Source organism: Pipistrellus hanaki, assembly GCF_964339955.1.
Source record: "Pipistrellus hanaki genome assembly, chromosome: 18".
In the NCBI taxonomy this organism is placed as follows: Eukaryota; Metazoa; Chordata; class Mammalia; order Chiroptera; family Vespertilionidae; genus Pipistrellus; species Pipistrellus hanaki.
This window is the reverse complement of record NC_140520.1, coordinates 23298943-23324479: the sequence shown is the minus strand read 5'-3', so window position 1 is coordinate 23324479 and position 25537 is coordinate 23298943. Positions and strand designations below refer to the sequence as shown.

Genomic DNA, 25537 nt, shown 5'->3' with positions numbered 1-25537 from the left:
CCAGGGGCCTTTGAACTCGTGGGATGACACTCAACTAACCGCGTCACACAGGCCAGGGCAATGGTATATATTTGTTAGAGAGAAGTAGCAACTATAAGAGAAACTATTTCAGACAAACACACTTCTGAGTGGAAAGAAGAAAAGTAGAAAGTTGGAGGAAGAGAAAGAAAGAGTATAGTTAGGAAAATAATTCTGGAGGAGACACCAGAACCTATTGGTTTGCGAGGAGAACCACTTAGTAGAATTCCTAGGCTTGTTTCCTGGTTTATTTTAAGTCTGGCCTGATTCCCTTTAATGTGCCTGTTGTATTCATTTGCATGGTTGCAATCACAAAGCAAAGAATGTTTTCAGGATTTGGGAATGAGAGCCCCTGATAAAACATATGCAGAAAGAATTTAATAACTATAATTAGGCTCAAGAAGAGCAAAGAGAATCTCATTACTTCAGTTTCTGAATTTTAATTATCTGTTTTCTTCAAAACCCACAAAGGGTTGTCTCACGGGCAAGAATATTGTAATTTCCTCCTGAATTCAGCGTTCTTGGGATGCTTTCCGAGAATGTAGTTGTATCAGATGGATTTAATTTTCTTCTTCACACCCTTCTCATTTCTGTAAAGAAAAAGATAGCCAATCTTCAGCTTCCTTGGGGGGCATGAGACAGCTTAGAGAAGTGACAAAATAAACACGACTTATTCTCATCAGCTGTGTCATAAGAAAATTGGACACATGCTGTGAGGTAATGGCAAAATAATCTTGGAAATTTCCAAGCACTTTTTCCAAATGAAATGGAAGAAAAATTAAAGTTAGCTTCCACCTAATGATGGCTCAAGAAAGACGTGTGCATTAAAGTACGGGCATATCTATTTTCCCCTATAGGTTTCTTCCCTTAAAAAAAAGAGACCAGACCGAAGGTCTGTTGGTTCTAGAAAGCTGTTCTCTGGAATAGCTGACCACTGTGGCATTGTTATTTTTCACAGAGGAAGGTAAAGGGAACTGTGACTTATAAAGTAGTAGAGTGTGTTCCTTTTTCAATGTCCCTCCTGATTCTCGTTCTTATATTAACCCGTGAAGCTATTGCTCTTCTAAATACGTAGTGAGGGATGGGAATCTTCATTTACTTTAGGGGCTGTGATCATTTGCAGAAAAGTGTTCTATCTTCTGCCTCACCCACTGGAGCTGTTGTTGCATCAGTAAGTGCATGTGGGTTCACTGGATGCACTTAATGCACCAAATTAAAAGTGCTGGCCCGCTTTTAGACAGGGGTTGGGGAAAATTGAGGGTCTCTAACAGCCCAAGGTCAAGTACATGGCAAGCCTAACTCAGAGTTTTGGATCTCTGTGAGTGTGAGTTTTGGAAACCAGGAAACAGTTCTCTTGTTTGTTCCTGAACGCGTCTGCTTTCTATCCAGATGCCTTCTGCATGTGGACAGAGAGGGTGCTGGAATGGCTTTGTACATTTAATATAAGCTTTGGGATCATAAGGGTGTGTGTGTGTTTCTTCTGTGGATTAATAGCCGAAGTAAATCACAGAGAATGTGAGTTGGTTTACACGTCTCTTATTTTTAGCTCCAAGTGGAGTTTCTGTCGGGTAGAATTCAGGGACTTGCTGGCATCAAGACTCCTCAGGGAAAAATTTTTGACTTTGCCCAGTAGAGTCTGTTAAAAAAAACCAGTCACTCACGCACCAATACTAAATGTGCTTAAAAAATAGTTCAGGTATGTTCAATTAGGAAGAATTCAATTTACCCCCGTTCTCTAAGGCATTGACTAGAAAAAAGAGAGTCCTTGGGCATTGCTCTGTGTAATTAGATTTTTGCACGCTTGTGTTGTGAATTGGGAGTTCTGGTTTCCCCACCCTAAGGTGCAAAGTGATGGCGCTTAGACACTGGAGGCTAAAGCAGGTGTTGTAATTCATCAGGACTTTTAAGCTTTTATGGTCTGAGAAACTCTAGGGAAAACAAGAAATAATGGATAGTGTGCTCTATTTTATAAATATTAAAAATATCTTAGAGGCACTTCTCTTGTTCCCCCAAATTAATCTTCCCCTGAAACCTCAACAAATTTTAAGAAATTCTTCCAAAGGCCTGGTTGACCCTCTCTCCTAGGTGGATTCACCTCATTCCCAGGAAGCAGCTACTTTGTTAAAATAAACCTTTAAAAAAATTTTTTTTCTTCCATAATAACAATAAAAATGTAACATCTGAAATATGTTAATTTATCTAAGTAATGTCATAGAAAAAAAAAACCCCAAGGATGCAATGTTATGTAAATAAAACTGGATACAAAATATAATAATCTCAACTATTTAAAAATGTAAAAAACATTAGAAGGAAATATAGCGAACATAGTGTTGGGATTTTTCTATATTTTTCTGTACTTCCGAACTGCTTTTTCTGAAAGTGAGACAGGAGAGAATCTGTGTATTTCAGAGAAGATTTTTATAATATGTCATATTGACATTGACATTGGGAATAATAGGGACCCTGGGAATAATCCACTATAAACAGTATATTTCAAGGAAGAAAACTACTAGTCATGCTAAAAACTAGATTTGAGTTGAACTATGACAGAACTGGAAGTTTAGCAAAGAACCTTTGAGAATGAGAAAATATACAAATCGCTTAGGTCCTTCAGATTTAATGTAAGCTTTATATAATTCCCATGCTTACAGACTAGCAAAGAAAAACAAACAAGCAAAGGAAGGCTTTTGTTGTAAATACTTTCCCACATATAATTTCCTGGACAAAATTCACTTAAAAACTTAAAAGGAATTAATCAGTAAGAGTCTGATTTTTTTTTTTCCTCCTCAAAAACAAATGAGTTGGGCTTTAAGAGTGTATATTTGAAATAAATATTCAGGCTGAGAAATGTGCCTTTCTCCTTTCTTAGGGTGTTGATGTCGGTTCCATGATTCCGATGCTTTGTTCTTTGCGTTATTCTTAAATATTGACGCAGCCATTCTTTTGTTCATGCAACAAATATTTGCTGAGTACATAAGTCCAAATAAATCTTATCTCCCTTGGAGGGGAGATAAGCTCTATTTGAACAGCTGTAGCAAAGGTGGTACACAGTGTTGGGAGAATGCAAAGGAAGGTGAGACTCTTTGCAGCTGGGGGAGAGCCAAAAAGGCTTCTTTGCTTGGGGTTGCCATCTGGGCATGAAGGGTCTGAATCTGGCTGGCAGGGCATGTAGGTGGAGATGGAGGGAGGAAGGCATGGACATGCACAGGGGACAGGAGGTACAGTTGCAGTAGGAGAGATAGGAGAGTAGGAGAGAGAGGCAGGGGGGCCAGATCACAGGGCCTTTGGTGCTAGGCCAGGCGGTCACTACTCTGGGGAGGAGCAGTGGGGAACTGTTGAAGGTTTTGACAAGGGTTGTGGCATGGTCTTGAAACAGTGTGTCCAGTGAAACGTGCCAGACCAGGACATAGAGAACTGTGCCTCTGTGACTTGAGGTGTGCCTCTCGCAGTTTTCAATGGAGTTCCCTGGGAGCATGAATGGCAAGACTTGGTTCTGAAGGACATAGCCCCGCTGTAACCTCTGGGCCTTGGTAACTCCTGCTGGCTTTCTCCAGAGCGGGACCAGGTGGCCAGCTTGGATTCAGCCTCTCCCGTTCTGCTCTATCCGCCCTGGACTCAATCTGTCCACGTCCCAGAATCTGCCTCTGCCACCTAGGCCATGCAGTGGCTTGACTCCCATAATCCTCCAGGATCTGTGTAACAGCCATGGCACTCCCGCCTCCATCTCTGGTTTGACTTTTTTGTTTCTCTTCGAGAGCTGAAAGCTAGTAAGTTTTTTGGCTCTGCTGTGATGCTGACAAAGGGCAGAGGAAGAGACTTTTACTGTGTTAAAAGGTGATAAAGACTTGGTTCAAGGTGTGGGGAGATGGGGGGAAAGGAGGGTGCATTCTGCAAATAGAAGTGACAAGATCCCATGGTTGAATGTGAGTGTGAGGGAAAAGGAGTCAAATAACAGTGCTTTTGAACCTCTGCGAATTGAAATGGTTTTGAAAGGGCCAGAAGACACTTTTCTTACTTTTACAAAGTTGAACTGAAGCAAAAAGTTGTGGACAAAGCTGTCGAAGAGGCTTTTTATTTTATTTTTTATTTTTTAGCTTTAGTGGTGATTACCCTAAAGGGTATAATGATCAGCCTGGTGAAGTAAATTGTACCAAAACAATGCCTAGCACAGGCTGCAATAATTGAGTAGGATCAGAAGAAATGTTTACAAAAAAATGCCGGTATAACAAAATGTGAAAGTAGTCCTTCCGTTGGTTCTAATCTTCATGTTATTGAGTCACTGCCTTTTAGTGCAAGATCTGGCACTGTGTTTCACAAACAAATTCAGAAAGGAAATATAATGCTAAATTGGGGAGTGGGGTAGGGAAGGAAGGCAATGCAAAACTCAAGAATCTTGAAAACGGAAAGCAAGCTGGTTTCAGCGGAAGTTATTGTATGTGGTGCCTATGAGCTGATGGACTTCATTGAGTGCTTTCCCGGTGGGATATTACATGACAATAATGATAGCCAAAATTTATTGAGCAACTAAAGTGTCAGGCACCACTCTAGAAACTCTTTTACCTGAAGACCATCTCATTTAATCCAGACAAAATCCTGTGAAAATGGGTGTCTTACTATCTCCATTTTATAGGCAGAGAAAATTGAGGCTCAGAGAGAGAGGCTCATTGTAACGCAGCTACTAACGCATGCTTTAGCTTTGACTCATTAATGTTAATGTTTTATTCAGTTAGCTTCAATTGGGGGATGCACTGAGGACCTCTCATGTGATGATAAGTGTTCCCGAAGCATCTCTGAAAACGTAGGCTATGTTTGATGGCACCAGGTAAAGGGCTACAGGGACAGACCTGCTTTTGGCTTCTCCTTGATTTCTTAGTTCAGCTAATGGACGTCCTCTTGGTCATTGGCTTGGGCCATTATAATCATTGTCATCAGTTTAATGACTAAGGGTTATTGAACTATTTCTATGTGCCAGTGCCAATAATGAGCACTTGGCTGCATTATTTCATGTGATTACCATAACAATAGGATATTGCTCTTCTGGTCTTCGTTTTATAGAAGAGGAAGCCACGTGAGAGGCCACAGCTGCTAAGAAGCAGAGATGGGACTCAAACCCATGTCTGTCTGACTCCAGAGTCCATGGTCCTGACCACCGTGGCATTTTGCCCCAGCACTGGGCTTTTCTCAAAGTATCACGATCCCTACTTTGGACTTCCCTTCATTGGGGTTTAGTTAGGCTTAATATAAAACCTAGATGCATTTCAGGGGTTGCTTTTGGTTCTCTCTTCCCCATACCTTGTGATGTTGTTGGCTATTTTATTCACATTTTGAATCAGTCATTAGGCTAATTACCCAAGGAAGCTGGGATTCCTTTTTTTATAAGTGTTGCCTGGTGGATGATGCATTGATGGCACCGGATGCAATTTTCAAATCACAGAAGCATTTTTCTCACACATCGGGAGGCGGTGGTGGCATCATAGCACCTCTGTGGAAACCAAGCATCCTTGAGGGAGGCTTGGTGGTGTGGCAGGAAATCAGCTTTTAAGGCTTTGTAGAGCTCACATAAAACAACATCCATCTCCTTTCATTTAAATCCAAATTCTTGCCAGAGTGCAAAAATTAGCACCAGATATTAGCAGGCTGCTCTTCTGCTGGACAATATAGTGGTTATTTGGATCTAAAGGGCACATTTTGCTCATCGTTTATATGTTTCAGTGAGGTGAGACTTGTTCTCCTTGTGGGAATTCTCAACGAAGACTCACTTCTGTATAAGAAAATTACAGACAAGGATATTGAATTTTATGTCTTATGCACTACATAAAAGCTAATGAAAATAATAACCAATTAGACAGTTATAAAGCCTGAGTGTATTAAAGTGTTATGCAAATATTGATTAATAGTAATACCATAAACTCACAGAGCAAGCAAAAGCATGCCTGGTTTAAATTACAGGAGCTTTCATTTGCATTTCCACCGAGCCTATTATTAGTGGGTCTCAAAGCACCTTACAAGTAATAATTATTAAAGCCCATAAACACAGCCAGGAAATGCATTTTATTGAGGGAATAAGTAAGAGGTGGTCCCCTTTACCTCATACATATTATGAGACCTAAACGCCTGAGCTAAAACAGACTCGTTCACATAAAGAGACTATTCCTACACTGTGGGTGTTTGGGGCTGTGATTTATAGGGTAGAAGTTGACAGTCACGGATTCAAGGTTCTTGTATTGAGTATCTCAACCCATAAAATAACTTTCAGTGTATTTTATTTTATTTTATTTTATTTTTAAAATATATTTTATTGATTTTTTACAGAGAGGAAGGGAGAGAGATAGAGAGCTAGAAACATCGATGAGAGAGAAATATCGACCAGCTGCCTCTTGCACACCCCCTAACGGGGATGTGCCCGCAACCAATGTACATGCCCTTGACCGGAATCGAACCTGGGACCTTTCAGTCTGCAGACCGACGCTCTACCACTGAGCCAAACCGGCCTCGGCCTTTCAGTATATTTTAATATTTCCCTATTGACTATCACATCAAACTGGAAAACAAGTATTGTGCCAAGTTCACTTGAAAGTATTTAAACATATTTTGGAATGTTGTGTCAGGTTTATTTTTTCTCAAGCTAATATCTTATTCCAAGGACTAATGGCTTTTAGGCACAGTCAGTGGGACCTGTATTGATTTCCATTCTCACTAGCAAGTCTCTGAAAGGTTGTCAAGATTTCGAATCTGCTTTAAAAGATCTCTTTGCCCTTTCTCTCTTATTTCTCTTCTTTTTTTCCTTCCTTTGCAACTACCTTACTTTAAAGCTAAGCACAGGTTGGAAAATCTCAAGACTATTCCCAGTGCTTGACTCTCCCTCTATCTTGAGTCCTTGAGCTGCCCCCACATGGTTGATTCTCAGCCTTATTTCCTTCTGGTACCAAGAGACTATATTGAAGTGGTTGGTCACTACTGTGGGGCAGGTGTACTTCCATGGTTATACTTCAGTGTCACGTAGATTCCAAGAACAGTGTGGACTAGTGGACACCTTCCTTTAGAGTTAGGCCATTGGTCGGCAAACTCATTAGTCAACAGAGCCAAATATCAATAGTACAATGATTGAAATTTCTTTTGAGAGCCAAATTTTTTCAACTTAGACTATATAGGTAGATAAATTTTTATTAACTTAATTAGGATATGTGGTATTTTGTGGAAGAGCCACACTCAAGGGGCCAAAGAGTCACATGTGGCTCGCGAGCCACAGTTTGCCAACCACTGAGTTAGGGATACTGGAACCCGGAAAGAATGAGTGACCTGACTGAGGTCATACAGCTGCTTTCTGTCTCAGTAAACTGGGACCAGAACTCAGGTCTCTAGACTGGTAAAGGTTTTTGCTCTACCTTTATGTGACAGTAATTATATGATGCTTCAAACCACACACACACACACACACACACACACACACACACACACACATGCACACACAATTTAAACCAGAAACATAGGACCAGAAGTAGAAGAAATAGTTTGTTGGTGTTTTATCCAGGGTTATGGATCAGTAAGATAAGGGCTGGAGCCTCAGGCATCTGAAGACAAATGGAGTGATGAGTGTGCAGAGCTAAAATGGTGGATCCTGAGATTATTGCTGTGCAGGAGTTGAATGATGGGGGTAGAGAGGAAGGAAGAGCCAGTTGAAATGAGAACAGGGTGCGGTAGGCTGGTAGTCATAGAGGATTGGAAGGATGTTGAGTTTATGGCTGTGGCAAGTTGTTGATGTCAAATGAAGAAAAATTCTATTGGTTCCTGGATGGATGGTTCTTAAGGACAACAGAGTCTCTCAGGATGACCTCAGAGAGAGAAAGGCATGCACAGCATGTATCAAGGTTCTCAGCACATGCAGAGTAATACATTTCTGGGAACCGGTGATGTTAAAGATACTGGAAGAGTGTTTATGAATTATATAAATTTATGTCTATTTTGTGAGAGACTCTACATGTCTAAATTCTAATATCCATGTTTTTCCAGGGAAAACTGAGGCTGCTATAAAAAACTTCAGTCCCTTCTACAGTCGCCAGTACTCTGTGGCCTTCTGCAATCATGTGCGCAGTGAAGTAGAACAACAAAGAGATCTAACATCACAAATTTTGAAGACCAAGGTAACCCATGACCATTTGGCTTTATATCTTCCTTCCACTGAGTAATGCTTTATAATTCACTAGAGACCCGGTGCACGAATTCCTGCACCAGCGGGGTCCCTCTGCCTGACCTGTGGGATCAGGCCAAAACTGGCTCTCCAACATTCTCCAAGGGGTCCTGGATTGTGAGAGAGCTGGGGAGGGATATAGGAGGTTGGCCAGCTGGAGATGGACCATGGGAGGGCTCCAAAGCATGTTCGGCCCATTTTGCTCAGTCCCAATCAGCTGGACCCCAGCAGCAAGCTAACCTACCAGTCAGAGCGTCTGCCCCCTGGTGGTCAGTGCACATCATAGCGACTGGTTGACTGGTCAACAGTCTGCCCTCTGGGGTCAGTGCACATCATTGCGAGCAGTTGAACAGCCTTAGCATATTATTAGCATATTATGCTTTGATTGGTTGAACTGATGACTGGATGACTGGACACTTAGCATATTAGGCTTATATTATATAAGTTAATATATCTAAAAGAAGCATTCATCTGAATGACAATTATAAAAAAAATGTGTTCTCAGGTCATTTCATGCTCAAAAAAAGTCTTATTTACCTGGAAGTTAGAACATATGTGGTGTAATCCATATTAAAAAAATAGCATGATCCAGTTTTATTTTTTTCCTCACCTTGATGCTTTGATACCAGCAAATTTGACTCGATGTAGTGAAGTTCAGTTTACAAAGTCTTAATTTTAGTGCCTTGTACTACTGTCATTTTTATTTTGGTCATTGATCAAATAGGGTTTTTCTCTTCTAATCCCCTAACTTATTCTTTCTTCTTTGCTCTATTATCACAATTATCCACAAAGAATCATTGACATCTACCATGTGCCAGGCCCTATTCCAAGAACTAGGGAACCAGACAAATTCTCTGCTTCCTCTTTATATTCAAATGTAGGAGACAGACAATAAACAAATGAATATCAGGAGCTAATAAATGCTATTAAGGAAAAATAGAGCAGGAGTCCTCTTTTAGAGCAGATGTTCAGAGGACCCTGTGTGGAGGTGGCATGTGAGGAGAAACAGGAGTGAAATAAGTGGAGGCTGTGTGCACATCTGTGGGAAGACTGGTCCAGGCAGATGCCACAGCAAGTCCAGAGGCCCTGAGGTAGCCACAGCACACTGGGAAGGCTGAGAGCAGGGTAAAGAAGGGAGGAGGGAGGAGAAATGACCAATGGGTGACAGGTAGGGACTAGACCACGTGGGACCTGTAGACTCCCATTGGGTGTTTATATTAGTGTTATTTGTGAGGACAGAACACTAAGCCCCAGGATTTGGAAGGGAATGTATTTCATCCCTGAAAAAGATGAGCAGTTCTATCCTCTCTGGGTGGTTCCTGTAAATGTTGCTTGAAAGTGGAGGGATGAGTTCCTAAAGGCATTACTATGTGATCTTTAATAAAAGGGAAAGTAGATGTAAATTCATGTAAAAGACAGAAGATCCAGTTCCGTAATTTGAGATAAATCGGGAATTGCACCGTGAGGCAGGATGGGAATGGTTCCTTCCACAAGTAGCTCTGGGAAACCTAGCTGGAACTCTTACAGAGACTCTCCTACAGCCTCCGTGCCACCAGTTAATGAGAAATCCTCCAACTTTTAAGTGGATGCAGAACTGGGCTGTGCTGGCTTGCCTGCTATTCTTTGATGGAAGAGCCAACAGGGTCTCCGTGAGAACAGGCTCAGGGTTTACAGCCTGGCTCCCAAGGCTATGGGGCCTGGGAAAACCAGTGAGCCTGACTTTTATATATATATATATATATATATATATATATATATATATATATATATATATATAATTGATTTTTTTTTTTTTTTTACAGAGAGGAAGGGAGAGAGATAGAGAGCTAGAAACATCGATGAGAGAGAAACATCGACCAGCTGCCTCTTGCACACCCCCTAACAGGGATGTGCCCGCAACCAATGTACATGCCCTTGACCAGAATCGAACCTGGGACCTTTCAGTCCGCAGGTCGATGCTCTATCCGCTGAGCCAAACCGGTTTTGACTTTTTATTTTTTATTTTTATTGATTTCAGAGAGGAAGGGAGAGGGAGAGAGATAGATAAAAACATCAATGGTGAGAGAGAATCATCGATCAGCTGCTTCCTGCATGCCCCCTCACCAGGGACTGAGCCAGCATGTGCCCTTGACAGGAATCAAACCCAGGACTCCCCACTCCACAGGCCGATGCTCTATCCACTGAGCCAAACCTGACTTTTGAGGCTGCCGGAGGTGTGATGAATAGGGGAACAGCCTGTTCATTTTTCTGTTTTTCAGGATTTAAACTGAGGCATATTCCTGGTGTTGGGCTTGATGTCTACAATTTAACTGCTTCCCTCCCTCTCTTCCACAGAGTTTATCAAGGATTTATCAAGTGCCACGTGCATCCCAGGCATAGTGTTGTCTCTGTGGCACCATGGAGGGAAATGAAAGCCACAAAAATATCAATAAGACAAATGTTTGCATCCGATCAGGAGGGTAGGAGAGGGAAGTGTGTAGGGAGAGGAAGAAGCAACCATTTCTCCAGGATGTCAGTTTCCTGAAATATTCCTTGAAATGCCAGGGCCAGACTTAGTGGTAGCATGGCATGTTATCTTTTGTGGCAGTAACTAATTGTATTCGTCTTCTTTAAGCCACCATTGGATCCTGGGACCGTTTTGTATGAAGCAGAACTATCCCAGTTTGCCGAAGATCTAAAGAAATGGAAGGAGAGATATGTGGTGGTTAAAAATGATTTTGCTGTGGAGAGCTATGAGAACAAAGAGGTAAGGTATTTCCTTGTTACCCTGGCTTCTCCCAATACTCTTACTGAAAGAATCAGGATTGATTCTTTTTTATTATTATAAAATCTTTTATTGATTTTTTACAGAGAGGAAGGGAGAGGGAAAGAGAGCTAGAAACATCAATGAGAGAGAAATATCGACCAGCTGTCTCCTGCACACCCCCTACCAGGGATGTGCCTGCAACCAATGTACATGCTCCCAACTGGAATTGAACCTGGGACCCCTCAGTTCGCAGACCAACGCTCTTCCACTGAGTCAAACTGGTTTTGTCAGGATTGGTTCTTTAAAAAAAAATATATATATATATATATATATATATATATATTATTGATTTTTTTACAGAGAGGAAGAGAGAGGGATAGAGAGTTAGAAACATTGATGAGAGAGAATCATCCATCAGCTGCCTCTTGCACACCCCCTACTGAGGATGTGCCCGCAACCAAGGTACATGCCCTTGATCGGAATTGAACCTGGAAACTTAAGTCCACAGGCGAATACTCTACCCACTGAGCCAAACCTGTTTCAGCAGGATTGATTCTTTCCATAAGCACTCACTCTCGAGCAGGCACTCATTTCCGTTAACAGATGTTTACTGAGCGCCTATTATATGCCGCATATCATGAAAGGTCTGGGCCTATTGCAGACAGATGCTTGCAATCTAGTGGGCAAGACAGACTTGGAACAGCTCATTGCAAGTGAGTGTGAAAACAGGTTATGCCTCGTGACCAGTGCAGGAGCCTTTCCTGTGACCATTCAGCTTCAAGGTCTTTCTCAGTCACTGCCCCACTGCCTCTCTCTTTGCTCTGTGTCTCCAAGTCTCTCCACATAGCATTTATTTACTCATTCATTCATTTTAATCCTCACCTGAAGATGTGCTTTTCATTGATTCTAGAGAGAAAGGAAGGGAGAGAGAGAGACAGAAACATCCATGTGAGAGAGACGTAGCTATGGGTTGCTACCCATATGTGTCCTGACAGTATGGAACCACAACCTGGGTTTGTGCCCTGACTGAGAATTGAGTCCACAACCCTTAGGTTCACAGGACGGTGCTCTAACCAACTGAGCCACACTGGTCAGGGCCTCCCCAGTCTTAAGCTTCCTACATGACAGGTGGTTGAGGAATTATTTAATAAGGTTATGAGTGAGCCCTGGCCAGGTGGCTCAGTTGCTTGGGGTGTTGTTCCTTACACCGAAAGGTTGCAGGTTTGATTCCCAGTCAGGGCATATACTTAGGTTGTGAGTTCAGTCTTGGTCAGGGTGCATGAAAGAAGCAACTGATCAAAGTTTCTCTCTTGCATAGATGTTTCTCTCTCTCTCTCTCTCCCTTCCTCCCTTTCTCCCTCCCCTTTTTATCCCTTCTTCTCCCTCTAAAATTAATAAACATCCTGAGGTGAAGATAAAAAAGATTGTGATTGAATGTTCCTGAGTTCCTAGGAATCCAGAGCATTTCACATACTTATTCCACCTATATTTATGGATTTTTTTTCTTTTTAACTTATTCCAGGTTATCTTATTATTTATCTTGTCTGTGAAATATGGAGGGAAATGAGATTAAGAACATTAGTAAAGTGCCTAGCACCCAGGAGGGCTTGTTTTTCTTGGTCCCTATTTCTTTCCACATGGAAAGTATAGTGGTGTAGAAAAAAGAACACTGGACCATGAATCAGGAAAACTAACGTTTAGGCTAGGCTCCCATTAAACTGGAGAATTAGGCTGACTGATCCCAACAGTTCCTTTCAGATCTCCTACTGTACACATTTTAAATCTACATAGAATCTCAGGCTGTCTTTGAAATGAATAGTTATTATTTTTTTCCAGTTAGTAGTAACAAATTTAAAACTTTGTTCCCTGGCCCTAGCCAGTTTGGCTCTGCGGAGAGAGTGTTGGCCTATGAACCTAGGAGTCTGGGGTTTGATTCCAATAAGGGCACATGGCTGGGTTGTGGGCTTGATCCCTAGTGGGGGGCATGCAGGAGGCAGCCAATTAATGGTTCTCTCTCATCATTGACGTTTCTATCTCTCTCTCTACCTTCCTCTCTGAAATCAATAAAAATATTAAAATAACAACAACAACAACAACAACAACAACAAAACAACCAAAAAACCCCAAAAACTTTGCTCTCTTGACACTAAACCTATAGGAGGAGACTTCCGGCCAGCAGACCAATGTGTTTCCTTCCCGTTTCTGATGGAAAATAGAAATAAAGTACAATATTAACTTATTCCACAGGCCATTAGGCAATGCTGCGTTGAGTAGTCTTATTCTTTGCAACATTCATTAAGCTAATATTTTCTCGGCTTATCTATAGTAGGATTTTATTCAACAGTTGATGTGCTCTCTGCAGCAAATTATCAATACCCTACATACATAATGATAATAAGTCACCTTTATTTATTTTTTAAAAATATGTTTTTCTTGATTTTAGAGAGAGGAGGGAAGGGGAGAGAGAGATAGAAACCCTGACAAGAGAGAAACATCATCAATCATTGCCTCCTGCACACCCTCTATGGGGGATCGAGCCCGTTAACCCCGGCATGCCCGGACCTGGAATCAAACTGGTGACCTCTTGGTTCATGGGTTGACACTCAACCACTGAGCCACACTGGACACAAATCACCATTATTTGTATTTTATAATACGATGTCCTCTCAGGTAAGCTTGAGAAGACGTAGTATTGCAGAATGGTTAATATTGTGGACTTTGAAACACACTTTTATAAAAGTGTCCTTTTATAAGTCATAAATCTCCTTGAGCCTCACCTTTCTCATCTGTGAAATGGTAAGTATGATCCCTTCCTCATGATGTTGCTGCGAGGATTAAACAAATGAGTGTATTGAGCTGAAACCAGTTTGGCTCAGTGGATAGAGCGTTAGCCTGCGGACTGAAAGGTCCCGGGTTTGATTCCGGTCAAGGGCATGTACCTTGGTTGCAGGCACATCCCCAGTAGGGGGTGTGCAGGAGGCAGCTGACCGATGTTTTTCTCTCATCGCTGTTACTAACTCTCTATCCCTCTCTCTTCCTCTCTGTAAAAAATCAATAAAATATATTCTTTTAAAAATGAGTGTATTGAAGTCCATAGCTCATAGCCAAGCACTGGCAGAGCCCAATGGAGAGCAGTTGTCTGATTACCACTAAATAATTGGGAGGAAACACTCATAGAGCTTCCTCTTATATTTATTATGGTTTTTACCATATTTGGCACTAATTGAAGTTTCATTTTGAATCAAAACTGGTGTTTTTCCTCTTTTCATTTTTTAAACGTTCAATCTATTTGCTCATTATTTTCAAGTGAAACCGTTTGGATTTTTCAGATACGGTTACTGAATTAGACAATAACAAAGTACTAAAAATTATTTTGCTCATCGTTTTCAAATGGTCCAGTTTGGATTTTTAAAGATGCGTATTTTATTTTATTTATTTATTTTTTATAATATACTTTTTTAAATTAAATTATTATTTTTGTACATATACCAATGCCCCCCCCCTCCCGTATATACCCTCCCTCCCCAGAGTTTTGTGTCCATTGGTTGTATTTATATGCATGTATACAAGTCCTTCGGTTGATCTCTTATCTCCCCCAGATCTCCCCAACCTCCCCGCTGTATTTTCACAGTCTGCTTGTTGCTTTACTGTCTCTATATCTATCTTTTGGTTCTTCAGTTTATAATGTTCTTTATCATCCATAAATAAGTGAGGTCATGTGGTGTCTCTCTTTCATTGACTGGCTTGTTTCACTCAGCATGATGTTCTCCAATTCCATCCAGGTAGCTGCAAACGATGAGAATTTTTTCTTTTTTATGGCTACGTAATATTAAGATGCGTATTTTAAAGCTATGATTACTGAATTTGATAATAAGCAAGTGTTAAAAACTTGGAAATTTAAAAAATGGCGTGTAGTTTGCCATAATTCCTCCAAGTTTTAACTTTTTTTTTTTTTCATTTAGAGAAGGGTGTTTTTAAAAATTACACCTAAGAGTTATACATTAAGTGCCTATAAATTGCCTTATTTGGCTGGTAATTGAGTAGGAAAAAGGAAACATTCTCATTGGATAATCATTTAATTTGATCTTCCTGTATGGTTGCACTGGGCTGGACAGACCCAGGTATGAGCCCTGGGTTTGTCACCTACTCACCGATGGGCCATTGGTAGGTTATTTAACCTGTTTTCTCGTTTATAAAAGGGAGATAATAATAGTGCTGTTTTTAGGATTGAGGGATGCACTGTTCATAAAAGCCCAGATTGGGGCCTGCTGTAACAAATGACACAGTTTAGATTTGAGGCCAGTCTCAGTCAAGCTGCTTCTGAACTTTTTCAAAACCACGCAACTTTCAATTCCTCCGTTAGGCCCCCGGGCCCCTGACGTGCTTACCAGTTGATTAGCGGGTTTCACAAGTCTGAAAGCAACCTTCTTAGATACGAGCGTTTGTTTTGTTTGGGTCTCTTCAGTCACTGCCTTAGTGAGGGAGAATGCGTTCTTGTCCTGATCACGTTGCCCCAATCCATTATTTTTGGTTATTCCCAAGAGGACACGCTACATTTGGGTCGCACAGTTGCTTGGTTTCCATTCTCAGCTTGCTTTCAGCCCGTTATTTTCAACATTTTGCCTTGACTTCATCCCTGCCATCAGACGCACACACTTAAAATTTATCTTATCTGTACGTCCTTGTGGGCTTATCTGCTTAACAAATACTTGAGTGCCTTAGCCATGCTCACACCTCTTTTACGTTCCTCCAACAGTGGGGCTGTTTGTCCGCTGGCCAGAATTTGTTCTGATGTCATGGCCTTGCTATTTCATCCCAGATCACTTCACTGCAAAACAGTCTCATGCCCGCCAGCCAGTGAGGCTCAGGGACTGAGCATTGACCCATGAACTAGGAAGTCAGGGTTTGATTCTGGGTCTGGGCATATGCCTGGGTTGCAGGGTTAGTCCCCAGAATGAGGTGTGCAGGAGGCAGCCCATCAATGATTCTCTCTCATCATTGATGCTTCTCTCTCCCCTTCTCCCTTCTTCTATCTGATATCAATAAAAAGATATAAAACAAACAAACAAAAACAATAAAATAAATTAAAAACCGCAAAACAGTTTCATGTCAGAGGGCAAAGCGGTGGCATATTTATCACGGCATCATTTTTATGTTTTGTGTGACAATCCATGGCAACCATGACTGCAGTCACCTGTCCCGCAGTCACATTAGTCATCGGTCTGCACATGTGTCGTGAGTGTCTGCATGCATCATCGCCCTTGTGGTTATTAGAATGACTCAGGTGCCTGCCGGGGCACAGGGTTTCTAGAAGTTTCTGAGATGATGCTTTTCTCCGTGAATCTCCCTGATGTTAGGGACTCTGGCTTCCCATGTTGTGAGCATCACACAAATGTACTAAAGTAAGGCCTCGCAAGTAGCCGTTGCACAAATCGTAATTTTTAAATACATGGCTCTTACTCAATGACGTAGTGTGGGAATGGCTTACCTGGGTCTGTCTATTTCTAATATTCTGGATATTTTTCAAAAAATCCCAAAAGGAGGGGGAAATAATCACTCATTTATGCCTTTCCTTTCCCAGGCCTATCAGAAAGGAGCTGCTCCTAAAAGCCGAATCCTTCCAGCGGGTGGCAAAGTGTTAACCTCCGAAGAGGAATACAACCTATTATCTGACAGGCATTTCCCAGACCCGCTCGGTGAGTTGCTGAGCATTCTTTCCCAGGACGAATTCCCAGACTGGCTGTGCTTGGGGAGGCCAGCCACTCCCATTGGGGGAGGGGCGTCTCACCCTCCAGGGACACTGGGCAGCGTCTGGAGACATTTTTGGTGGTCACAGCTGGGAGGATGGCGCTGCAGGCATGCAGTGGGGAGGGGCCTGTGATTCTGTTAAACCTACTGCCATGCACAGAACAGTCTGACAACGAAGAATTATCTGGCGTACAATATCCATAGCTGCTGAAGTTGAGAGACCCTGGGTCAGACACATACACAGCACAGACAGATGGGAGATGTGATTTCCCTCATTTAGGTAAACATTGTACCACTCCTGTTATTTTTAAACCACATTCAGTAATTCACGACTCAATTGCTATGTTTCGAGCGTTTCAGAAACGTGCCAACTGGTTAGACATCGGAAGGTTTGGGGAATACGTTGGTGGCTTTCACAGCTCCACAGGACAGCAGCAATAAGCAGACAGGCCCAGTCTTTGGAATGTACAACCTCATCTTTCAGTAAGCATGTCGGGGAATATTATTTTTCTAATTTGAGGGAGATGTGCAATAGAGTATCCTAAATTGACAAAACGTTTTTAACAAGCGTTCCAGTCACTCATAGCTACGATGTAAAAAAACATTGACTTAATTAGCATATTTATAAATAATAGCTGAAGGCTGCCATGGAAAGAGCATTGAACTGAGAATTGGAAGACTAGGTTTTTATTTAGTTCTAACTGTGCCACTTCACAGGTGCTCCCCTAGTGTAGTGGTCAGCAAACCGCGGTTCGCGAGACACATGCGGCTCTCGAGCTGTGGTTTGCCGCACTGTTGACTAATGAGTTTGCCGCCCACTGCCCTAGTGTTACTAAACCTCTCTGATTACTGTTCCTCCAAATCTAGGGCCTTGAATTTGGAAATCTGGAAAGATCTTTCCATCTCTAATGCACTTGGGTTCTCATTCATTCTGTGTTTTCCATGTAGAAAAAGTGATGGATAATATGCATATATAGGCCAAGTAGTGCATTGCATAGAGATTCATGAACTGTGGATAATGTAATAATCCCATCTGGCTTTGTGTAAATCATGCTGCACAGTAATTACTTTGTTTCTTGAAGAGAGTGCTGGTTCTTATTAACGGGTATAATCATTTCATTAGAGTTTATGGAGAAAATATAGTTATTTTTTCCACTGTTCTTTTGGTGAGGAATGCTTAGCATAGTGTTTTTAATAGCACTATTATTAGATTAGTACATGGGCCATAAACCTAGATTAAACAAACTATTATTAGGTAATTCAGGCTAAAACAACAGTTTGTGTGCACTATACATATTATTATATTTTCTTTCAACGTCTATGTATATGTCACTGTGGCTCTGGATCTATTGTTGGAAATGGGAATATCAACATACGACCCTTCAGAATCTCTCCAAAAGGACTTTCCAATGAAATCATTCAGAACACACAATGTGTGTATTGATTTATTGTTGATATCATATCGGAAGGAATGAAAAGGAATAAAAAACACCAGTCCTGTGTGACTAATACTATTTAGCTCAGGGCTTCAGATTGGGGCAAATTTCAATGACTTTTTTTTTCATGGTATCTGTGACCTTCTGGGTTTTAAAAATAGAACATTCTACAGTAGATCATTTGTGATATCCTTGTGACTCAACTTGGGAAAAAATTCAGACTAATGGCATCTGGAAAATTGCTGTAAAAGGTTAAATGAGAGATAGCTAGAGACTAACAGGATCTTAGTGGACTGGCTTAATATGAGTCTCTTGGAATTGATTTCGAGGGAAGAGGGAAAAGTCCCCATTGCTTAAGGCTTTTAAAATGTCCTAGGATTGCTGAAACTGGTTTGGCTCAGTGGGTAGAGCATCGGCCTGTGGACTGAAAGATTTGGTTCCAGTCAAGGGCATGTACCTTGGTTGCAGGCACATCCCCAGTGGGGGGTGTGCAGGAGGCAACTGATCGATGTTTCTAACTCTCTATTCCTCTCTCTTCCTCTCTGTAAAAATTCAATAAAATATATATTTTTAAAAAATGTCCTAGGACAATGTAGCACATTTATTTATTCAACAAACTATAGTCCAGCATCCACTAGGTTCCATGACTGTGCCATGTGCTGAGGATACAAAGATAAGTCAGATGCAGTCTCCAGCTTCTGGGGGCCTCAGGGCAGTGGTGTAGATTGGGGGGCGGGGGGAATCAGCGAGGGAGCTTATCTGAGACTGTGCCCCTCACCCTGAGTGTGGGTGCCAGACATGGAAACAGATCATTACAATATTTTGGGAGAACAAGGTAGGGAGCAGCCAACTCTGTCTGGTGGCAGAGGGAGGTGTCAATAAAGGCCGCCCAGAGCAGGGGGCCTTTGAATGGACTTTTGAAGGATGAATGAGAACTTTCAGTGGAAAATCGTGACTGAAGGGAAGGAAGAAAGGTACTGTGGACCGCAGAGGTGATATGCGGAGTCATGGAATCAGTGACCGCACCTCGGGGGAGGGGAGACTGAGAGTGGAGCAGAAACCAGTACAGTACAGAGCAGGGAGCAAGCACCAGCACTTAACTGGGGGATGGAGAGAAGCTGCAGAGGAGCCAGGAAAGGTGACAAAGAAACAGCAGAGTTTTAAAAGCATGAAGGACACCAGGAGAGACGAGCTCCTGGATGTCATGGGAAGAGAGTGTTTCCAAAAGAAGGTAGGGTTAGCAGCAACAGATGTTTCAGGTCATGTTCAAAGGACAGATAATAAAGAAGAAGCCACAGGCTGGCAGTCAGGGGGACGTTAGTGACCTCAGGAATTTGGTTTCTGGGCTGGAGGGGCAGGAACCAGGCTGAGGTGAGAACAGGGGTTGATGGCAGGAAGACAAGTGACAGGGAGGAGGGAGAGAGTGCAGGGAACAGAGCAGACCCGGTGACACAGGGCCTAGGGAAGAGAGGGGGCGGTCTGCACAGCTGGACCGAGTAGCTTGCAGAGGACCACTCGGGAAGAGGGAGCTCTGTGGGTGCATTTCGTCGATGTGAGGAAGTTGGGAAAGGTTGTGTCCAATGGCCTTGGTAGTCCCTGTGGGGTAGGAGGTGGCCTGAGACAGGTGAAGCTGGTGGAGAGATGTGGGAGGAGCCTGAACTCTCAGTCCCTCCTCCCTAGACCTCTCTCACCACCTTTCCATCCCATGGCCTGCCCTCCAGAGAGGTCCCTTCACAGCCTGAAATAAGCATTTTAAATAGAAGATGCGCCGTATAAAACGTCTTTGTGTTTTCGATATCCCCGCAGCATCCAGTGAGAAGGAGAGCGCGCCGCCCTTTGTGGTGCCGCCCAAGGAGTTCCCGGTGTACCTGTGGCAGCCGTTCCTCAGGCACGGCTACTTCTGCTTCCCTGAGGCCGCCGAGCAGAGGAAGTTCCACGCCCTCCTGAGCGACTGCATCCGGCACCTGAACCAGGGTACGCACCCCTGCCCTCCTGTCCCCAAGCTAAGCAAGAGTCTTGCAACAGGGAGCAAGGCCAGCAGCGTGCTGGCTGTTTAGCCCGGTCCAGAGGCCTCGGAGAGACAGAATGTGGAGCAGGTATCTGATGGCACCTGTAAGGCCTGCACTTGAGGTGCCTTCTTCGCACATGCAACTGTGTGCCAATATAATCCATCCTCCTCCTTTTCCCTGATTATTAAAAGTCTAAGGGACAGCAAGAACATGTCCCCTATCCCTGGCAAAATCCTAGTCCTCATGACATTCATTTTTATTCCCTTCTTTATTTCTGAATGGCAGTTCCTTACAACGTTAAGATGCATAAGAATCACCTAGAGCAGTGGTCGCCAGCCTTTCGGACCTCACGGACCACCGGTTGGCGACCATGGCCCTAGAGAACTTACATGCAGATTTGGGGACTCCATTCTCAGCTATTTGGATGGACTGGGTGTGTTGCAGGCCCTAAATTTTATTCTTCTGATAAGCTGCCAGGGATGGTGATGTCGTAGGTTCATGGACCACACCTGCAGTGGTGTGGCTTCAGACCACTGTGCTCAAGGTGTGGATGTAATGCATGTCTATAATGAAGACATTTCATTCTAATACGTCACGCTTTCGCTGAATGGATGTGAACCCTGGCTTTCTGGACTCCAGGACGCCTCCAGTTACAGCTACTTCACAAGATAACTTAGTTCTGAAAGGTAATGTGGTAGAGAGGAGCTAGAGGTCACGACATCGTGAAGAAGGGAGCCCAGTACTTCAGCCTTTTTGCGCAGGTAACACCGCAGCTGTCACCTCACCCCGCTGGGCCTTTATTTCCTAACTAGAGGCCAATGCACGAAGATTCATGCAAGAATGGGCCTTCCTTCCCCTGGCTGCCAGCACCGCCTTCGTTCCAGCCAGAGCCTCCTTTTCGGCTGGAGCCACCTTTCGGCCTGCCCATGCTGCCCAGAGGCCCAGAGTGGCTGGGGTGGTGCAGAACGCCTGTGTTGTCACCATGGTGACAACTCAAGTGTCCTGCCCCATCCCAGGCCGCTTAGCACCTGTGTATGCAAATTAACCTGCCATCTTTGTTGAGTTAATTTTCATACTCGTGATTGGCTGGTGGGTGTGGCAAAGGTCAATTTGCATCTTTCTCTTTTATTAGTGTAGAGAGGGCCAATTTCATTGTGCTTTACAGTAAGCACATTCGGGCCGAAACCCGTTTGGCTCAGTGGTAGAGTGTCGGGCTGTGGACCGAAAGGTCCAAGGTTCGATTCCGGTCAGGGGTTATGTACGTTGGTTGCGGGCACATCCCCGGTAGGGGGTGTGCAAGAGGCAGCTGGTTGATGTTTCTCTCTCATCTACGTTTCTGGCTCTCTATCTCTCTCCCTTCCTCTCGGTAAAAAAATCAATAAAAAATATAAAAAAAAAAAAAAAGTTTAAAGTAAGCACATTCGGGAGGACATTAGTGACCTCAGCAATTTGGTTTCTGGGCTGGAGGGGCAGGAACCAGGCAGTTGGGGGTGGGGGGAAACTTCTTACCTCAGTTCTCACTGGTTCCTGCCCCTCCAGCCCAGAAACCCAATTGCTGAGGTCATGAACGCCCCTCCCCCCCAACTGTGCGCTTACTTTAAAGTTCTGGGGTTTACCTGAGAATATCAGCCCCAAGGGAGGGGGGGGGGGAGAGACGGAATCACCTGCCAGTTTTTAATGTTAGCTTGCATATGGATAGACTAATGGAAAAAGATAATGCCACTGTATTTTGCTATAGCAACTCTGAGCGACATTGGTCATAATATTGTCTCATAATCAGTTGGGGATTTTATAAAAATGATACCTAATTAATATCTCGCCTTGTGGTTTAGATGCCTTAGGCTTAGAAACAAAGGCTCGCCCCGCACCACCGGCTCTGTCTGCTAATTTTTCAGGGCGCTTACACCTCTGTGTTCGGGCTCTGGTCTAGTACAGACATGCAGTCGGCTCTAAATGCAACTGGCACAAGCTTTCCTAAGCAAAGAATATTCTGGGCCCAGCCAGATGGGACTTGCTTCATTCCCCTGCCACGGACATAATAGGAATTTCTCCGGGGAGCCTCCGGCCTGCCTTTAGACACCATTTATGGTAGGTTTGAGTGGATTCAAAACGCAGCTCTGCTCTCCAGCGTGCTCTCAAAGGCACTCAGATAATGAGGTCTAGTCACATTGCCCTGCTTCCGTGTCGCATTCCTCTGTCCAGAAACCTCTTTTCCTCACGGATGCCTTCTGCAGGCTTCATGTGACTTGGCACAATTTCCCGTAGCTCCGATCTGAGCCAGGGACTATCAAAACACTGCAGGGAACAGTCCTTGCCTGTCCCGTGCCGATGAGCTCATGGGTCTTTCCCTTCTCTCCTCTGTGTCCGTGTTTTTGACAGCACAGAGCACCACTCATCTTCCCGGAATCACTTTTTAAAATTTGTTTCCATCCCTACCTGCTGTTCAATGAGTAATCCAGTGAGAGGTTTTGCAGACTCCTGGGTAACTGTTATTCATTTTGTGGTTACCAGAAGAGTTTAGAACTAGATGTCAAATTAGGGCTGTGATCCAGGCCTGACACCCTGAGGGGCCTTCAGGAGGCTGCTGACCTCTGCCCCAGGGGACGAGGGTCAGCACTGTCCCCCTGCTTCTCTGACGCCATTGGCTTAGGCACCTCTGTTGAGTACTAGGTCTGAGATATTCCAGCAGCGGAGGCTGGGCTGCTATTGACCTCGTCCACTCACAAGTCCTCAGGGATCTTCCCCTCCCCCCAGTTTTATTGAGATGTTATCCTATTTAATAAAAGGCTAATATGCAAATTGTCCCCTCCCCACAGCTGGTCCCATACTGATCGCCCCCCACCCCAACCCCAATTAGGGGCAGGGCCAGCCGGCCAGCATCCCGCCTCCAACCAGCCTGATGGGCTCCGATTGGGATGGGCCGGCGGGACCCCACCCGTACAACACATTTGTGCACCGGGCCTCTAGTTGAATTATAATATTGTATTCCTTCGAGGTGTATGACATCATGATTTGATATATGAATATAGTACAGGATGATCACCACACAAATTTTAGTTAATGTTTATCACCTCACATACTTACAATTTTGTCTTGTGATGAGAACTTTTAGGATCTACTCTCTTAGCAGTGTTTAATATACAATACAGTATTGTCAATTGTGGTTACCTGTCCTATATTACACCCCACAGAATGCATTTTATAATTGGAAGTTTATACCTTTGACCCCTTTTCATTCATTTCCTTCACCTCCTGCCCCCTGCTTTTGCAGTTACCAATCTGTTTTCTCTTTCTATGAGTTTGGTTGTGAGTGTGTGAGTGTGTGTGTGTGTGTGTGTGTTGTCTTTAAGATCTCAAATATAAGTGAGATCCTACAGTGTTGTATTTCTCTGTCTGACACTGTAGCATGATGCCCTCAAGGGATAGTCGAGGGAAGATCATTTCATTGCCTTCCTGGTAAGTTCCACCAAGGAAGTCTGTCACTTGGGGTTCCCAGGAAACATCCCTTAGTGCTCAAGTCCCACCACTACCCAGCCCACTTGCCCTGGGAGTTCTGGGTTCGAACTGATCTTGGTATCCATGTCCATTCATTTTGAATCCAGAACTGCTTCTCTTGTTTCTCCTTGTGGGTTGGGTTTATTTCCTATTTAACCCTGACAAAGGACCTGATTACAGCTTGTTTGTTCTTGGACAAAATGTCATAAATTAGGTAAGGACAGAGAGGGCTCTCTGCTCCTTCTTCCTTCAAGAGAGGAAGCTGCCTCCAAGATGGTTTACACTTCCAAGAGCACAGAGGTGCGTGTATGTGTGTGTGTGTGTGTGTGTGTGTTTTACTTTTGGCACCTCTTCATTGAACAGCCACAATAAAGCTTCACAATGAATCTTTAGCAGAAACATTTTCTCCAACACAATGGACTAAATAGCCAACTTACTGCATAACATGTGCCCAGAGCACCTGCTGACCCTGCCCTTTTGGATTTACTCAGCAATCCCTTGTCTCCAGTGAGGGAAGGCCAGGATCTAAATGTCCACTGCCACAAAATGGGAACCAACCTAAAACCACGGTATTCCAAGATGGTTCTGATGCTCCACATTCAGTCCTATTCTTCAGAATTTTGTTTGCAAAATATTGTATTTATACTACATTGTAGTTAGATTGATATAGCAAAAACTCTTAGCAAATGTAGAGTGCTGAACACATGCAATGTGGAGTAATGGCCATTAGTAATGTGCATCTGTCCTTGCGGCTCAGGGTAATCATTTCTTGGCATGGGAACTGGCAGGAAAGGGGGAAAGGGTTTCTGGCAGGCAGGATAGAAGAGATGGGGGCCAGGAAGAGAGTGAGAGCACGGACCATTAGCGGAGCTGAAAGGGTTTTGTGGGACTGGGGTTAGAGCGGAGAGAGAAGCCAAGTGAGGATGGGAAGATGGGCCTGGTCCAGGCTGTAAAGGGCTTTGCAATGCGTATTAAGGAATTTGCACTTTATTCTAACAGCAGCAGGAAACCTTAAAGGGTTTCAAGCAGATAAGCCACTCAGTCATACATTCATTTCAGAAAGGTCACACGGGCTGGTGTGTGGTCAGTGGGAGGCTTGCAGGCTGGGATGCCAGGAGACCACTTACAAAGCCTTACCGGGCACCAGATAGCGGTAGCTGGCACCGAAGAGGTGACTGTAGAGATGGCGAAAGGTGGCTGGACTAGAGAGATATCCAGGAAGTGGAATTAACAGAAATTAAGGATAGATAATGTGGGGAGTGAGGCGGGCAACCCAAGCAAGAGCTGTCCTTTCTGCCATTCTCTGCGGTGGAGACCCCGGGAAAGAGGTCGATGTCCAGTATTGCGGATGTTGAGAAGAAGACATCTCAGGCGAGGAGGTCTCTTAGATGCATGGGCAGGGTTGGAAATCAGGAGCGCAGTCTGGTGTGGAGACACAAGGGGGAAGTCAGCAGCCTGGCCGTGGTCCTTGAAGACCTGGCTGACTTTGAAGAAGGCGCAGGCTGTCTTTTATCTCTGTGTCCCTGGCCACTGGCCAAGGGCCTGGCGCCTGGGACAGGCTCTAAGATATGTCCACCCTCCATCCTTAGGTAGATTTGCAAACGTGCCCATGCAGGCAAAAGCTCAGGGCATGCGTGTCGGTGCCGCGTATTAAAGATGCTTGCATTCAAAATTAAAGCATTCGAGTACAATGGATTGTTGCTTTTGTGTTAAGTACTAATTTATTCACTCGCTGCATGGGGCTGGGAATTTACTATTGAAGCTTTAAGAAACACATTTATTAGGAAAACAGAGCCTTGTGAAATTTGGTGACTCAGGCCCTCTGACTCACCCTCTTCATACTCAATTGCCAGAATCTCTGCTCTATTTCCTTGTTACCGCCCTACTTTGGGACTCG

The 25537-nt window shown here is 43.6% G+C and overlaps 1 protein-coding gene and 1 long non-coding RNA gene across 2 annotated transcripts in view; both read left to right on the top strand.

The window, feature by feature from the left end:
• Positions 1–25537, top strand: part of LOC311613123 — a 141068-nt gene that overhangs the window by 58012 nt on the left and 57519 nt on the right. The gene's annotated exons all lie outside the window — the stretch shown is intronic.
• Positions 1–25537, top strand: part of NIBAN1 (niban apoptosis regulator 1) — a 120491-nt gene that overhangs the window by 37435 nt on the left and 57519 nt on the right. Inside the window, exons 2-5 of the mRNA XM_084866582.1 lie at positions 8029–8159; positions 10821–10952; positions 16534–16648; positions 19943–20110. Of these exons, the coding sequence (XP_084722708.1) occupies positions 8029–8159; positions 10821–10952; positions 16534–16648; positions 19943–20110 (546 nt within the window). The remainder of the gene's footprint in view (positions 1–8028; positions 8160–10820; positions 10953–16533; positions 16649–19942; positions 20111–25537) is intronic.